The sequence below is a fragment of the Salvelinus alpinus genome, chromosome 33, assembly GCF_045679555.1.
Source record: "Salvelinus alpinus chromosome 33, SLU_Salpinus.1, whole genome shotgun sequence".
Classification (NCBI taxonomy): Eukaryota; Metazoa; Chordata; class Actinopteri; order Salmoniformes; family Salmonidae; genus Salvelinus; species Salvelinus alpinus.
Genome location: NC_092118.1, coordinates 4,103,183 through 4,117,131, shown reverse-complemented (window position 1 = coordinate 4,117,131; position 13,949 = coordinate 4,103,183). Strand labels below are relative to the sequence as shown.

The 13,949-nt window shown below is 42.7% G+C and overlaps 1 protein-coding gene across 1 annotated transcript; it reads left to right on the top strand.

Moving 5' to 3' along the window:
* Positions 1 to 535: 535 nt before the first annotated feature.
* LOC139563130 (collagen alpha-1(X) chain-like) lies at positions 536 to 6,542 on the top strand. Its single transcript, XM_071381436.1, has 3 exons — positions 536 to 669; positions 1,066 to 1,213; positions 4,306 to 6,542. Exons 2-3 carry the CDS (start codon positions 1,081 to 1,083, stop codon positions 6,141 to 6,143), a joined length of 1,971 nt encoding a protein of 656 aa, XP_071237537.1. The 5' UTR covers positions 536 to 669; positions 1,066 to 1,080; the 3' UTR covers positions 6,144 to 6,542.
* Positions 6,543 to 13,949: the final 7,407 nt, after the last annotated feature.

The following is a 13,949-nucleotide window of genomic DNA, read 5'->3' as shown; positions in this document are numbered from 1 at the left end:
TTAACTTGGATTAGCTAACACAACGTGCAATTGGAACACAGGAGTGATGGTTGCTGATGATGGTCCTCTGTAGTCCTATGTAGATATTCCATAAAAAAATCAGCCATTTCCAGCTACAATAGTTATTTACAACATTAAAATGTCTACACTGTATTTGATGTTATTTTAATGTACTAAAAATGTGATTTTCTTTCAAAAACAAGGGCATTTCTATGTGACGCTATGTTCACCACACCAGGTAGAGGAAATTTACACTGAAAACCCAACAAGAGAAAATATTGTAAATAGACTTAAAACTAAATAGTAAACCATTGTACATGTGTCGAAACCTGATTCTTTTTTTAGATGGGGTTAGAAGACTAAAATAAGATCTTATCATTTGTCTAAATATTCAAAGCAAATAGGCATCCTGATGTGACATGCCTGCATAGGGCAGATCTGTCAGCTAATTACAGTTTAGATCTGAGAAGGGAGGTACTTGTGTGGTGGGGGCTTTTTTATGATGCAAGGGGCAGTTATTGTATAAATACTCACATCATTGTACTGGGAGGCAGCATATTCCCCAACTTGCTCCTAACCTAAGGATATACAGCAGCAGCAGTAGGAGGACAGTGGTGCTGAAGATTTCTTACCTCTTTTTGGAACTCATACTCATTCAACTGCATGCCGGTATGTGTGCTCTTCCTCTCTATCCTCTTCATCTCTTGGGTTAGTGAACACTAGGGCCCTTCTGAGGCCTGACTCCTACTCCCATTGGGGTGAGCTATGACCGGGCAGGTGGAAAAGATTGTGGTGCCTTATAAAACCAAGCAGGATAGACAAAGTCCTGTGAGACCAGGATGAAATATCTAGGAGGCTGAGACTCACTATTCAAATGGGTTCCATGATATCTATCTAATTTGTTGTACTTAGATGCAATCTGAAATGTGTGCAATCCAGTGTATGTGCAGTGCAATATGTGTGCAGAGAGAAGAAAGAGTCCCTGACTTACTAAATCATTTTGTCATTACTGCAACTTCTAAATAAAATGTAAGCAGTATTTCATATTTTTTGTTCAATTTGCAGATTTAACCTTAGAAAATGGAAGTACGAGTATTGAGCATCCTCATCCTCCTGGTGGCCTTGACGGCTGTTCATGGTAGTGGTTCATATGTGGTGAAGAAGGTGATGAAGGTCGCCCCTCAATACCAGCCCTACTCTGTGAAGAGTCACGGTAAGAACCAGCATCCTAATCTACATTGCCTAGTGTGGTCCAGTGATGTCTTTGACCATTGCAACTGTGTCACAGCAATTTCAATGTGACAGTTCAACTATAGTCAATGATACACCTAACTTCTTCACACTTCACCATAAACATAATACTTAGCAAATGTCTCCACTTACCATGTAATTTACATCTGACGATTTCAACTTTCAGTTTTTGCACAGGGACAATCAGACATACAGTTAGTGCGAGAGCACTTCTCTCATTGGAAACATGAGCTTTTACCAAATCAAAGGTTGTGTAGTGTAGTCATTGGCTACTGGGATCTGGATCTTTATCCAATGGCTGTTTCAGGCCTCATGATTTTCCTAGTAGCACATGTATAACATGTATAACACATTACGTTGCATACTGTCTGCAGTGAGTGCAATGTGCCATTACATGTTATTTCTGTCACTAAGGCGAAATAATACATCTTCAACAGTTATTTTGTTATAATTCTAGGACTGAGTGTTTTTTTTTACCTTCATGATGTCTTTACTGCAATTGATTTCAAATGTTATTTTTACTGGATTTTCAGTCAATCTCTTTGTACCTTCAGCCGGTCTTAGGAAGTGATTTTAGGATGACCAGTTAGAGGAGTGGTTCATTTGTGTAGAACTTTAGTGGGGCATAAGGATCTGCTGACATTTCAGTATTTTTTAAAACATATTTAACTGTAAAAAAGGACATTTCAGTTCTGGAAGTTTGGGTGCTTTGTAGTACAGCTGATAGCTCATTTAAGTCATGTATAGAATGTCAAAATGTGTTGAGTTGAAAACAGCAGATGAAATACTACAAGTTGAGCGGTCTATAAATCCTCTATTGTAATGAATAGCTGACTTTGCCCTACCTAACTGATGGTTACAGTACTGATACTCTATTCTTGTTTAAGTCAGATATATAGTTATCTAATGCATTACTTCTGAAAAAGAGACACATTTTATGAGTCTTCTTATGTTAACCTTGCAATTAATTCCATTTCTTGCAGTAGCAAATGAAAGTAAAATTCAATAGTCATCAACTGTATTTTTAAATCATATGAGGTAATGTGTAAAATAGTGGGTGCCTCTTGTTAATGTTATATGTATTTTAACACTGTCAATTACAGTTCAATCACCCAGCAATGTGGTTGTTTGGGTGTGCCTTTCAAAAAGTGAAAACATCTGTTTTAAATGAACCAAAACTGGGCCTCTACATTTGACCAAGGAGATATGTCTTTTACACCCTGGGTCATGTGACCACAAAAAAGCAAACGAAAACCAACTCCCTTAAATGCCACCATCCTACTTTACAAATGTTTGTTTTCTCTCCATACTACAGTTTCTTTAGTCAGAAATGTCTGCTTTTTTGGAGGTGTGAAATGAAAACAGGTTGAAAACAGAAGATTACATCTAGCTAATTATTGAACAGGTTTAAATGTCTATGCAGGTTTGATTTCAGCAGTTTATACTATCATACCCAATGCTCTTAAAGGGGCAATTCCTGCTAGTTCACATTGTTAGACGATTTAATTCACTCCACCAAGCAGGTTTAACATACATTTGCTGGACAAAAGGGCAGCAATACAAAGTTCAGGAAAATGAAAATTCCACTATGTCATCACACTGCATGCTTAGTTAGCTATACAATAATTTATATTATTAAATTAAATTAATTCAATACAATTCCAATAACTTATTTCCTGAGAAGGACCTTCATGTGTGGTGAAGTATTTAGTACAGACAAGACAAACATCATAGAAGTCAAAACTCCTACAGTATGAATTATAAACATTCTATACAATCAAAGATGGAACAAAAAAGACTTCTATCAGTAATCTACAAGCATCTCAGTATCTCAGTATTTTTCGGACCACAATATGCATGTAGACATGGTTGTTTTCTAAATTTAATCATTAAACATTTTGAGTAAAAGTGTCAAAAAAGATGGAATGACATTGAGGAACAGAGCACACCGACACTTTGCCATTGACCAGTGGCCATATATATATAACAAGTCTCTGAGTAATAGTGCTGATTTAGAATCAGTTTTGTATTTTAGATCGCAATGAATAAGATTACATGGGCAGGGGGGAGCTGATCATAAATCAGCACTCCTACTCTGAGACACTTGTTACATACAGCCCCAGGACTCAGGTTCCCATGTTTCCAGTAAAAGGAGACCAAATGTCAACCAGAGCGAGGTTAAATTGGGGAACACCTAGCCTTACTTCTGTCTAGATAGTTAACTAGGCTAACTAACTAACTTGCCTACCCAAAACAACAATGTAACACGCAATCTTGGTAAATGGTCTGGAGGTGAATTGCATTCTGGGAATCATAGTATGAAAACATAAGTGGCTTCATCACATGTACATGACATTTGAATATGGAAGCAAAACAGAGCTACAAATTATTATTGTTCCTCTGACAATTGCTGAGTGTAACACATTACTGTACTTCTTCAAAGTTGGAATCCTCTTCATTTTTCATGTCCATAAATTAACGTCAGTCCTCCATCACTCAAACAAAATACTGGGGATTTACTACTACATTGCACAATATTATGAGCTGTATACAGGCTTTAAAACTTGTATTTCCGATCCAAAGTTCCCCCATTTGTTTCCTAGGGTGGTCTAGCAGTCTAATCCGCTGCCTTAGATCATATGTACTGTGCAGCTGTGAGCATGGGTCCAAATCCGACCCACCACTCTAGCACCCTCTTTTCGCCTATCTTTCATCTCAACTGTACACCTCTATCTCTAAACCCTATCCAATAAAACACAACAAATAAGAAAAGGTGCCCCACATATGTAAATGGGTGTTATTAATGGTATTATCTATCTTACTATTATTTAAACTAAAATAATAATAATTTGAGAATGAGCGACAATAGCTGACAATAGTAGTAATTCTTAACCAGCAGAGAACACGTGATAGTACATATTATTACTATTCCTTGAATTAATTTTTGAAAATGTAAAACATATTTCCAACAGACAATTGCCAATAATTCATTTATTACAAGAGGATCATTTTTCATCTGTGGTATTAATAAGGTGACTTGCTATTTCCTCACAGTGGTGTCGATGGCGGGAGAGCCCGGTGCGCCAGGTGAGCCCGGCCCAGAAGGCCCCCCTGGCCCACCTGGCCCTCCAGGGGAAAGTGCTGTGGGACAGCCTGGACCCGAGGGCCCTGCCGGACCACCCGGACCTGCTGGCTACTCCGCACCTGGCAAACCTGGTTCCTCAGGCGGGCCTGGTAAGCCTGGTGTTCCTGGCGCAGCTGGCGAGAAAGGAGAGGTGGGCACAGCTGGACTTCAAGGTCCTAGGGGCATGCCTGGACCTGCTGGAAGATCCGGACCAGCTGGGATCTCTTCCACTGGCAAGCCTGGACCTCATGGTCTGCCCGGAGCAATGGGGCCAAGAGGGGAAACAGGCCTTAAGGGACATCCAGGTATGCCTGGTTTGCCAGGAGCTAAGGGGGATAGGGGAGTGGGTATCCCAGGGGCACAAGGTGAGACAGGGGCTGTGGGACCTATGGGACCAGCTGGGCAGCCTGGAGCAGCCGGAGTTGGAAAGCCAGGCAAGTCAGGAATCCGTGGTGAAGCAGGAAAGTCAGGTAGTCCAGGTAGGGATGGGGGCGCTGGTCCCATGGGTTTGCCAGGTGCTAAGGGCCACACAGGGGCTCCTGGTGTAGGTATGCCTGGAAAACCAGGTGATAATGGGGCTCCAGGTATACCTGGTGCAGCTGGTCCTAAAGGTCATCAGGGAGCAACGGGAGCAACTGGTGCTCCCGGTATCCCTGGATATGGAAAGCCAGGAGCAAATGGACAGAAGGGTGAGAGGGGAGTTGTAGGAAGCTCAGGCACAACAGGTCAGAAGGGTGAGCCAGGAGCACAGGGATATACTGGTGCTACTGGTGCTACTGGGCCCATGGGTTCCACTGGTCCTCAGGGTGGACGAGGCTTCCAGGGAGATACTGGTGAAATGGGTCCCAAAGGTGACACAGGTGCAATGGGACCCCAGGGACCAAAGGGATATAAGGGAGATCAGGGAGCACAAGGTTTCCAGGGAAAGCAAGGTGATACTGGAGCAACAGGCCCAACTGGTGCCATGGGAGCTACTGGAGCTACAGGTAACAAAGGTGACACTGGTCACACAGGTGCAACTGGTGCTTCAGGTGTCCCAGGACCTGCCGGGCCCAAAGGTTTCCCAGGGCGCAATGGTGAGGCAGGTGAGGCTGGAGCTGCTGGAGCCCCAGGTCCCAGAGGACCTGCTGGGCCTACTGGTACCGCAGGTACACCTGGCCTTAAAGGACACCCGGGTCTCCCTGGCGCACCTGGACAGGCCGCTAAGGGAATCCTTGGCCCTCTCGGTCCCCCTGGGCTCCCTGGTGCTGATGGTCAGGATGGTGCCCAAGGCCCTGCCGGCCCTCCCGGCCCACCTGGTCCTCCCGGCGAGTTATTTTTCGAAAAGAGCATGGGCATGGGTGAGGTCATGGTGCCTACTCTTGTTAAGGCCCCTATGTCTGCTTTCTCTGTTTCTCTGGCTAAGGCTTATCCTCCATCTGGGGAACCTATTAAGTTTGACAATGAGGTGTACAATGCGGAGAATCACTATGACACTACCACTGGGCAGTTCACTTGCCAGGTTCCTGGAGTCTACTTCTTCTCATACACCATTCACGTGAATGGGGCTCATGCTCTGGTGGCTCTGTACAAGAACGACAAGCCAGTCATGTTCAGCTATGATGAGTACAACAAGGGCTTCCTGGACCAGATGTCCGGTAGCACTGTCCTTATGCTCGACGTGAACGACACAGTCTACCTTCAGATTCCCGATGATGAGGCCAATGGCGTTTTTGCCGCTGAGAATGTCCACTGCTCTTTCTCTGGGTTCCTTATTGCTTCAACGTGATACGGTGTCACCCAATAACAACACAACTAAATCTGCAAGCTATTTCTCAAACAAGTAAACTCCCTGTCTTTCCCAACCAGGCAGTTGTCTCTTTTTTGAGGAATAGAAGCATATCCACTTGAAAAATCCAAGAAAGGGATGCTAAGAAGAAGGAAATAATTTATCTAAGAGGTTATCAGGGATGGGGAGGCAATCAACAAAGTTACCAATGATTCAGAATTGTATTTTTTGTGAGTGGAGGCAACATGTGAAATTTAGGTGTTGTGGCTATGTTGTGTCTTTTTTAAATTATTATTACAGCAGGTGATTCTTGTTTTGTGTATGTCTGTGTTTTTGTACAACCTTGTTTTTGGTGACCGATTCAATAACCTTATTAAAAGTTCATAATTACTTTCTGTGCACCATGTTGTACCTGACTTCCTTGTATGTGACTTGAATATTGTGAAATGGCAATGGTTAAATTGACCATTAGAAATAATACAAGATATAACACACCACAAAATACTGTCATACAAATACAAATTGTTTATTAAAAACATTATTATATCCCCAAGGAGTCCTAGTCATGTAAAGCATAATGACCATGTCTTAAAAATATTTTTTTGTGTGAGTGGGACTTTTTCAAACAATGCAAAGGCCATTAAAATGGACACAGAACACTGATGTTCTAGTCACAATTTTAAGTCATAACTGTAGCTAGAATGCTAGCTGATCCCAAAGACTTCAAGTCATTGCGCTAATGCTAGTTTCTAGCGAAACTACCTTTAACTTCCTTCAAAATGCAAACAGAGACATGATTATGGTACCCGTGAATTTATCTGACTGAGTAAGTAGAAATATTATTGTTGTGGTGTGTACATAGCCACAGTTAGTGCACCCCCTGATAAATCAAAATATACAAAATTATTTGAATTATAAGAATTTGTAAAAATAGACCTAAATTACTCCTGTATGAGTGTAGAAAAAATACTAATTTAAACCCAGTCACTCACAAATAGACAATATGGAAATAGAGTATTCTCAAATATTAAATGATTCTTTACTAAAGAAAATTATGAAAGCTTGACCAACATTTCTCAACTGAATAATCTTCTTAAAATACCTAAGCATGTGAGAACAAGTATGTCATTCAGGCACAGTAAATCCATACTGTATGTCATACTGTAAATTGACATTCACACCACACAGCATTTTTAAAACCTACTTTCAAAAACATCACAGCGTACTAAACTGTATCTTATGCACACATATTGTAAATAAATCCTGTACTGGGAACATGGTGGGGATCTAAAGAAAGGGGCCTCTACCACATGATAGGCCCTTGGTTGGCTGCTGGTGGCTGAAAATAGGTGGTGGGATAGGGGCAGGGAGTATCCGTCGGCAGGCCAAATGTTGTTTAATCCTCACTGGAAAAGAGGGGTGGTGGTTAGGTGGGGTTGGCCAGACAGACTCTGGGTGGAGGAAACTGGGGACTGGCTGCCACAAGCCACAAGCCACAAGCCATCTAAGGAGGCTGCCATCTTGTGAAAAGCTCGTGGTTGGGTGGGAGGTGGAATGGAGGTGGGATGTACAGGAAGGTAGCGCACTGGCAATCACAGGGTGGGAAACACTGGTAGACACCATGGTCATGTCCGAACAGCTCTAGTGTTTTCAACTCTTCACCTGTCCTTCGTAAGCACTAATCTAAAAGGACTGGATAGGCAGGGCAAAACAGTGAAATCCAATCCTTTCAACTATCAATGGTTATGAGAAAGATGGTGGTGCAAAGTTAAGTTAAGACAATTGTGACACAGGCAAGGATCTGGATCCATGTAAGACTCATACAGGCATGTACATGAGGTTGGAACCACAAGCCTCAGTTCCAAAAAGGACGCCCAGTACAGAGAGTGGGGGCAGGAATATTACATGTAAAACACACCCTTATTGCCGTGGCTGTGTTTGAGGTATAGAGTTAATCTGGGGGCAGAGTAAATGGATGGTTTAAATTGGTCTCGAGTGCAGCTGTGGTAGACTGAAAAAACCCCAGTTGTGTCTGCTGCTCTCTCCCTTATACTTAGAAAACACCAAATCAGAATCAGATGGTAGTGGCCTCGGCCATTGTATGGAAATGTAAGACTGTGTAAGCTTTGCCGGTGTGAATGATACCTGTTACCGTTCCGCCCCCTCGCAATTTACCAAGTGTGCGTATTTGTATTGCGAGCAGAAGTCACTTTCATTACCGTGCCACTGCTTATTTATTTCCGTCAGCCTGCATACTCTGATGACCAACTTTGCTCCTCCTGGCCTACTCCCTTCAGCCTGCATTCTCATCCACTAAAGTCACCATGAGGGCAATTATTACCTCCAGAGTCCCCAGAACATGGGACACATCAGTAGACGGTATGTTTTTACGCTGAGGCTAGTGGCTAGGCAGGATTGGGGGAGTTACCCTCCTTTCCCCTGCCCGCCCTTCGCCAGAGGGAGAGGCCAGAGTTCACAAAAAGGTTTGAGGTTGAAACGAAAGCATCCGAGTGCTCCACCGCGACGGTAAGGGGAGGCATTAAACTGCCTGTGCGCAGAGCGGTTGGGGGTCCTGGGCTAGACCCAATCGCTTGATGTTGGAGACCGAGGTGGTAAGATGCGGTTCACTGGAAATCCCCAATCCCCTTCGGACGAGGCCGCAGGTGCGCCATGCAGCCGTGCCTAACGGGGAACGGGGCGATGGAGCCGGTCGGGCACAACCCAGGTGACACGGAGCTGTTGTGAACCGAGCATCGAGCGGGAGCCAAAGCCACCCTCCCGGCTCAGAACCCTACGCCGAGGGAAAGGAGAAGTGGAGGGCGTGAGCCCCCTACCCTACCCAGTCCTCAGAGAGTCACAGATACTCCCGCTGTTAACCCGCACATCATTGGTCTGTTTCGCTTGATGGCCTCCCGGCCTGCAACCGTTTTTACAGTGATATGTATTCCTTTCTTGTCGTGTTTTATTGCCCCTTTTACTATCATCCTGGGCTAAGATACATTGTTCTAACATGCCTGAGGCTGTTCACGTTGGAGGTGATCAGCATATCGTAAAGAGACCTCTGGTGGCATGTCTTGTGGGGCATGCATGGGTGTCTGAGCTGTGTGCTAGTAGTTTAAACAGACACCTCGGTGCATTCGGCATGTCAACACATCTTACAAAACAAGTAGTGATGAAGTCAATCTCTTCTCCACTTTGAGCCATGAGAGATTGACATGCATATTATTAATGTTAGCTCTAACTGCAGCTCTTTGCTAAGTGTTGCAGTGATTTCAATCGCTGTAGTAGCTGACGTGTATAGTGTTGAGTTATCCGTATACATAGACACACTGGCTTTACTTAAAGACAGAGGCATGTCAATAGTAAAGATTGAAAAAAGTAAGGGGACCAGGGGAATTCCTGATTCTACCTGGATTATGTTGGAGAGTCTTCCATTACAGAACACCCTCTGTGTTCTGTTAGACAGGTAACTCTTTATCCACAATATAGCAGGGGGTGTACATTTTTCCGTCAGCAGAGTTTCATTGATAATGTCAAAAGCCTCACTGAATTCTAACAAAACAGCACCCACAATCTTTTTATCATCAATTTCTCTCATCCAATCGTCAGTAATTTGTGTAAGTGCCATCCGTGCTTGTTGAATGTCCTTTCCTTGAAGAATGCTGAAAGTCTGTTGTCAATTTGTTTATAATAAATTTGCATTGTATCTGGTCAAACACATTTTGTTCCCAAAGTTTACTAAGAGTTGGTAACAGGATGATTGGTCGGCTATTTGAGACAATAAAGGGGGCTTTACCATTCTTGGGTAGCGAAATTACTTTTGCTTTCTCCAGGCCTGAGGGCACACACTTTCTAGTAGGCTTAGATTGTAGATTTCGCAAATAAAAGTGGAAATATCGTCCGCTATTATCCTATTATCCTAGTCATTTTCCATCCAAGTTTTCAGACCCTGCTGGCTTGTCATTGTTGATAGACAACGTTTTTTTTCACCTTTCCACACTCACTTTACGGAATTCTAAATTACAATGCTTGTCTTCCATAATTTATACTTGGATGTGTAGTGTCAGCGTTTGTTGCTGTCATGTCATGCCTAAGTTTTATAATCTTGTGTGAGCGGACCAACTAATTGGGCGTCACTCTAACTGGGAAGGTGGAACAACCGAGTCAGGAGTAGGTTTCTTGATTGAACACAATTCTATATTGAGGGCATTTGGTCAACACAAACACTCCAACATAATCAATGAAAATCTTCTTCTCCAGATTAAACAGGAACACAATATGATTGTCTTTTAAACTATAACAAAAGTCACCGGATTGTCACCGTCTTAATGGTTCTTCATAGATAGCTCCTCTCTCTCGGTGGCCATCTTCCAGAGTTAGTTCTTCCCCCTTTCCTGTTGGTTCCATACTCTCTCTTATAGGGGAAGGAGAATATCTCATTAGTAGTGTCAGCTGTGCTCAATTGCCTCTGGTTACCTTGTCTCCCATGCCTTGTTGGGCTACCATCCGTGAGCCCAGCCTGCCCTCTGGTGGTCCTTCCACACTTGCCAATGAAAAAATCACTAAAGTAATTGGCAATATCAGTGGGTTTTGTGATGAATGAGCCATCTGATTCAATGAATGATGGCGCAAATGTGTCCTTTTTTCCCAAACATTTATTTAAGGTGCTCCAAAGCTCTTTGCTGTCATTATTTATATAATTTATCTTTGTTTCATAGTGTAGCTTCTTCTTTTTATTCAGTTAAGTCACATGATTTCTCAATTTGCAGTTTGTTTGCCATTTGATTGTGCAGCCAGACTTATTTGCCATTCCTTTGTTTCGTCCCTCTAAACCATCTTTAAAAAAAATTATCCTAATCAATCCAAGAGGATTTAACAGTTTCACAGTGATTTTCTTAATGGTTGCATGCTTATTAGTAACTGCTCCTCATTACACACCACAGACCAACAAATCAGACCTCTTATACACTATATTAGGCCCAGCCTTTGGAACTTTGGTTTTCCAAGATATATATGGCTACTACAGTGCATTCGGAAAGTATTCAGACCCCTTCACTTTTTCCACATTTTCTTACATTACAGCCTTATTCTAAAATTGATTAAATTACACTTTTTCCTTATCAATCTAAACACAATGCCCCATAATGACAAAGCAAAACGTTAAAAAAAAATAAAAACATTTTGGCAAATTTATTTAAAAGAAAAACAGAAAAAGTATGTGAACCCTTTAGAATTACCTGGATTTCTGCAAAAATTGGTCATACATTTTTTTTATGATCTTCATCTAAGTCACAACAATAGACTCACACATTCTACTTAAACTAATAACACACAAACAATTATAATTGTTCATCTCTTTATTGAACACACCGTGTAAATATTCACAGTGTAGTTTGGAAAAAGTATGTGAACCCTTGGATTTAATAACAGGTTGACCCTCCTTTGGCAGCAATAACATCAACCAAATGTTTTCTGTAGTTGCGGATCAGACCTGCACAACGATCAGGAGGAATTTTGGACCATTCCTCTTTACAAAACTGTTTCAGTTTTACAATATTCTTGGGATGTCTGGTGTGAACCGCTCTCGAGGTCATGCCACAGCATCTCAATCAGGTTGAGGTCAGGACTGACTGGGCCACTCCAGAAGGCATATTTTCTTCTGTTCAAGCCATTCTGTTGTTGATTTACTTCTGTCTTTGGGGTTGTTGTCCTGTTGATACACCTAACGTTTGTTGAGCTTCAATTGTCGGAGAGATAGCCTTACATTCTCCTGCAAAATGTCTTGATAAACTTGGGAATTCATTTTATTGTCGATGATAGCAAGCTGTCCAGGCCCTGATGCAGCAAAGCAGCCCCAAACCATGATGCTACCTCCACCATAGTTTACAGTTGGGATGCGGTTTTGATGTTGGTGTGGTATGCCGTTTTTCCTTCACACATAGTGTTGTGTGCTCCTTCCAAACAACATAACTTTAGTTTAATCTGTCCACAGAATATTTTACCAGTAGCGCTGTGGAACATCCAGATGATCTTTTGCTAACTTCAGACATGCAGCAATGCATTTTTTGGACAGCAGTAGTATCTTCCATGGTGTCCTCTCATGAACACCATTCTTGTTTAGTGTTTTATGTATTGTAGACTCGTCAACAGAGATGTTAGCATCTTCCAGAGATTTCCTTAAGTCTTTAGCTGACACTCAAGGATTCTTCTTAACGAATGAACAAATGAACGATTCCAGTGCTGTAGGACCTGTATCTACTAAATCAAATCAAATGTTATTGGTCACATACACATGGTTAGCAGATGTTATTGCGAGTGTAGCGAAATGCTTGTGCTTCTAGTTCCGACAGTGCAGCAATATCTAACAAGTACTCTAACAATTCCACAACAACTACATAGTAAACACAAATCTAAGTGAAGGAATGGAATAAGAATATATAAAAATAAATATATGGATGAGCAATGACAGAGCGTAATAGGCAAGATGCAATGGATGGTATAAAATACAGTATAGACATATGAGATGAGAACTGCAAGATATGTAGACATTATTAAAGTGGCATTATTAAAGTAACTAGTGATCCATTTATTAAAGTGGTCAATGATTTAAAGTCTGTATGTAGGCAGCATCCTCTCTGTGTTAGTGATGGCTGTTTAAGAGAAGCTGTTTTTCAGTCTCTCTGTCCCAGCTTTGATGCACCTGTACTGCTCTCACCTTCTGGGTGGTGGCGGGATGTACAGGCAGTGGCGGGGTGAACAGGCAGTGTCCTTGATGATCTTTTTGGTCTTCCTGTGGCATCGGGTGCTGTAGGTGTCCTGTAGGGCAGGTAGTTTGCCCCCGGTGATGCGTTGTGCAAACTGCACCACCCTCTGGAGAGCCCTGCGGTTGTGGGCAGTGCAGTTGCCGTACAAGGCAGTGATACAGCCTGTGCATCTGTAAAAGTTTGTGAGGATTTTAGGTGGCAAGCCACATTTCTTCAGCCTCCTGAGGTTGAAGAGACGCTGTTGTGCCTTCTTCACCACACTATCTGTGTGGGTGGACCATTTCAGTTTGTCTGTGATGTATACGCCGAGGAACTTAAAACATTCCACCTTCTCCACTGCTGTTCCTTCAATGTGGATAGGGAGGTGCTCCCTCTGCTGTTTCTTGAAGTCCACGATCATCTCCTTTGTTTTGTTGACGTTAAGTGAGAGGTTGTTTTCCTGACACCACACTCTGAGTGCCCTCACCTCCTCCCTGTAGGCTGTCTCGTCGTTGTTGGTAATCAAGCCTACTACTGTTGTGTCGTCTGCAAACTTGATGATTGAGTTGGAGCTGTGCTTGACCACGCAGTCATGGGTAAACAGGCAGTACAGGAGGGGGCTGAGAACGCACCCTTGTGGGGCCCCAGTGTTGAGGATTAGCGAAGTGAAGATGCTGTTTCCTACCTTCACCACCTGGGGGCGGCCTGTCAGGAAGTCCAGGACCCAATTGCACAGGGCGGGGTTGAGACCCAGGGCCTCTAGCTTAATGATGAGCTTGGAGGGTACTATCATGTTGAATGCTGAGCTGAAGTCAAATAACAGCATTCTTACATAGGTATTCCTCTTGTCCAGATGGGATAGGGCAGTGTGCAGTGTATTTTAACCTTTCTAGCCCCGGCGTTCCGCTAGTGGAACTCCTCCCACATTCCACTGAAAAGGCAGAGCGCGAAATTCAAAAAATATTTTTTAGAAATATTTAACTTTCACACATTAACAAGTCCAATACAGCTAATGAAAGATACACATCTTGTGAATCCAGCCAACATGTCCGATTTTTAAAAT

Coding starts and splice junctions, on each gene's coding strand:
- LOC139563130 (XM_071381436.1), top strand. CDS start 1,081: ATGGAAGTACGAGTATTGAGCATCCTCATCCTCCTGGTGGCCTTGACG. Junction 1,214..4,305: donor CTACTCTGTGAAGAGTCACG/GTAAGAACCAGC, acceptor ATTTCCTCACAG/TGGTGTCGATGGCGGGAGAG.